The sequence below is a fragment of the Buceros rhinoceros genome, unplaced genomic scaffold (assembly GCF_000710305.1).
Source record: "Buceros rhinoceros silvestris isolate BGI_N320 unplaced genomic scaffold, ASM71030v1 scaffold31748, whole genome shotgun sequence".
Classification (NCBI taxonomy): domain Eukaryota; kingdom Metazoa; phylum Chordata; class Aves; order Bucerotiformes; family Bucerotidae; genus Buceros; species Buceros rhinoceros.
This window is the reverse complement of record NW_010426807.1, coordinates 1-2,967: the sequence shown is the minus strand read 5'-3', so window position 1 is coordinate 2,967 and position 2,967 is coordinate 1. Positions and strand designations below refer to the sequence as shown.

The 2,967-nt window shown below is 42.5% G+C and overlaps 1 protein-coding gene across 1 annotated transcript in view; it reads left to right on the top strand.

Moving 5' to 3' along the window:
* LOC104498304 (tetratricopeptide repeat protein 37-like) overlaps window positions 1–2,245 on the top strand; it is a gene marked incomplete at its 5' end in the record, with an annotated part of 25,652 nt that extends 23,407 nt beyond the window's left edge. Inside the window, 2 exons of the mRNA XM_010141661.1 lie at window positions 472–595; window positions 2,099–2,245. Of these exons, the coding sequence (XP_010139963.1) occupies window positions 472–595; window positions 2,099–2,176 (202 nt within the window). The remainder of the gene's footprint in view (window positions 1–471; window positions 596–2,098) is intronic.
* Between the last annotated feature and the right edge of the window lie 722 nt (window positions 2,246–2,967).

The following is a 2,967-nucleotide window of genomic DNA, read 5'->3' as shown; positions in this document are numbered from 1 at the left end:
TGTGAGCGCCTGGATTAAATGTATTTTTGTATAATATTAAATTCTATTGGGATTATTACCATTTTTTTATAGTACCTGCTTCTCTCAAGTGCAGCCTTCCAAAAGATTTCTTTCGTAGCTCTTAAAGAGGATAGTTCCTGCTGTACTTGTTCAGCAGATCACTTACTGAAATCAGACTGTCAAGCTATTGTAGCAGTCATAAAATCCACTATGTCAATCTAATTTGGGTTACCTGCTAGTTAAAGCACTAACTTGGTGATATGTTACCCATAACAACAGTGGCAATATACCTTAGCCATAGGAAACAAAGGAATGTGCAGCTCTGCTCTCTCACTTCCCTGGCTGGCGTGGAAATGAGGACCTGCCCCTGTACTGCTCCTGATCATTGCTGCTTGCTCTGGGGTGCTGGTGTGTTCCATGCAGCCCAGTCAGTCACACCGGATTTGGGTTGTATTTTGGTTATGCTTCTAGGGAGACTCGTCGCTTGTTTGAAAGAGTGGTTTACCACCCGGGGAATCCAGAAACCATAGTGTCGGTGGCACGCTGGTACCTCCTGCAACATCTGTATGCCAAAGATGATCAGGAATTAATAGATGTAAGACCGTCCATTTTCTAGAAATTCAGTCTATTTATGTTGAATTATGCTTATGAATTATTATGCTTGGAAGTGGGGTAGAGGGTTGCTAGGGACGTGCTGGCTCACCTGCCCTAGAGGTCACATTGTTTAAGGATTTGAGTGACAAAAACATTCCTCAGTTTTCAAAATTGCATCCAGTTTGTTTGAAATTCCTCCATGCAGTACTAATGAAAAACAAACAGTAAAACCTCTAATCCAAACTGGTAAGAGTTGTACTCTTCAGTAGACATGAGGAACATCTCATCAGACTTTCACCAGAACTTAGTTACTCAGTAAAAGTTAATTCCCTCTAGCCTGGCTGGAACAGTGTGGTATCCTTGACCCTAAAGATCTGAACAGCAAAGTGCTGTACTTTCTGTCCTGGAGACTTTTATTGTCTCGGTAATGGTGCATTATTTTCAGTACATTGTAAATGGTACATTAGTTTCTGTGGATGGTACTTTAGAAATGGATTTGGTCAAACTCAAAAATCCACAGAGCTCTTGTGGTACATAGGGAGGTGGTTCATTTTGGCTTGTAATTGGAATAACTTCTCTACTCAAACACTGAACACGCTCTCCTCATAATCTCAGGGCTGCTGCTGGCACCGTGGGCAATTTTGCCCAGATTGACAGCTGTTCCCTGGTGAACCTTTGAAACTGTAACAGAGTGTGTTTGGAGGTACCACACATCAAGTAAGCTCAGCGTTGACAAAAATCCACACACAGGCACAGGGGTTCTTAAAAAAACCGAGAATTAATGAGTTTAGATGATCCTGGTATGATCTCATCGCACTTGCTTCTGCAGAGTCATCTACCTACCAGTTAGTACAGTAACAACAGTGGCTAGAGATTCTACTTCATGGATTTCCTTTTCATTATGTGATTGGGTTACAACCCAGTGTGATTGGGTTACATGAGAAGTGGCAGAAGCTTATGAACATCTGTGAACACTGAGCGGTCATGGAAGCTTTTGGAATTGGTAGAAAAGCCACAAACAGGAGGTGTAGAAAATAAATCAAGAAAAGGTAAATTTAAATGGGGGAGGCAAAAAGGTACCTTGGCAGTTTTGTTTAAGCAGCTGCAGAGAACGCTCCTGTTTGGCCTTCAGTGAAATAAATTCAGATTTATTTCACTGTACTAGCAGGAGGGCAGCATGTGTCAGCAGGGAGACAGGTCTTATCTAGCACTGCCTGTGTCACTGCCAGCAGGTAACTTACTCGTCACACTTGGCCTGCGCCTCGAGTAACAAATGAAGCAGGTGTACAGTGACTGCAGGTTAGCAGAGCCCTGCAAGGGTGAGGGTTTTGAAGTGCCTGAGGATCTAAGCAAGCTGATGTTCAATGTTGAATATTTCCTCTCTGGGCTCATGGGTTACTTAATCTTTTAGGGAAACTGCCTAGGAGAAGTTAAAATGCATTCGGGATTGCCAGTAAAATATTCTCAGATTTGTCATTGTTTGGGGTTTTTTTTCTTTCTGCAGGTGCTTGTAGAAAATGCCAAAGCTAATGGAGATGTTAGAGTTCTGGAACTAAATGAGAAGTTGTCAGCAAGTGCCTAGTATGGACTATCTCAAGTGCAAAATGTTCCATTCAATGCAACTTAATTGGTCCCTGTTCCAGGAGCATATGTGATGTTTTGTTTCTGTCCGGATTTGCGGCATCAACTGCAACTTTGTCTTTAGTCTTACTTTTCGTGATCAAAAGTTGTTTACGTTGTCACTGACATGGGTTCCACCGTGAAAGTACATTTCTTTTGAGAGGAAAACCCTGAATTTGCTTTTGTTTTCTTCACTGAACTTTTATCGCTGTTGACAGTGGAGGGTGCTTGTCTGTGTTTCCCGCTTTGCCACACACCAAAGGACAATATCAGCTGCATTCGCAGCAACCCAAGGCTGAAAAGGCTCCTGCTTTTTCTCTTTTTCTTGGCACAGGGTCTTCCTAAAGTGGCAGCAAATCTTCCTTCTCTCCCAGATGTTGTAAAACATGCAGAAATTTAAAATGCCTGTATTCCTCTGGCATACTTTGTTTTCCAGTTGAGACCCAAATCCACTTTGATCTTCATGTGCGGTGTCCGTTTATACTTTTTTTTAAATACTTTTTTTTAATCTACTCTTAGTTACAGCAGTGTGTCCTCTTGGCTGCAGGCTGCGGTAAACATTCCCGTCCAGAAAAGCTTGTGATGATCAGGGCCGGGGTCATATTTACAAATGTGTGTAACAGGCTCTGTTTATGTCCTGGTAGTTCTGCTGCTGACTGCTTAAACTGGATGAATCGTGACAGGTTCTTTGCACGTGATGTTGTTTTCCCTTCATGTACATGTGTCGTGGTTTCAGCCCACCCAGCCAGGACT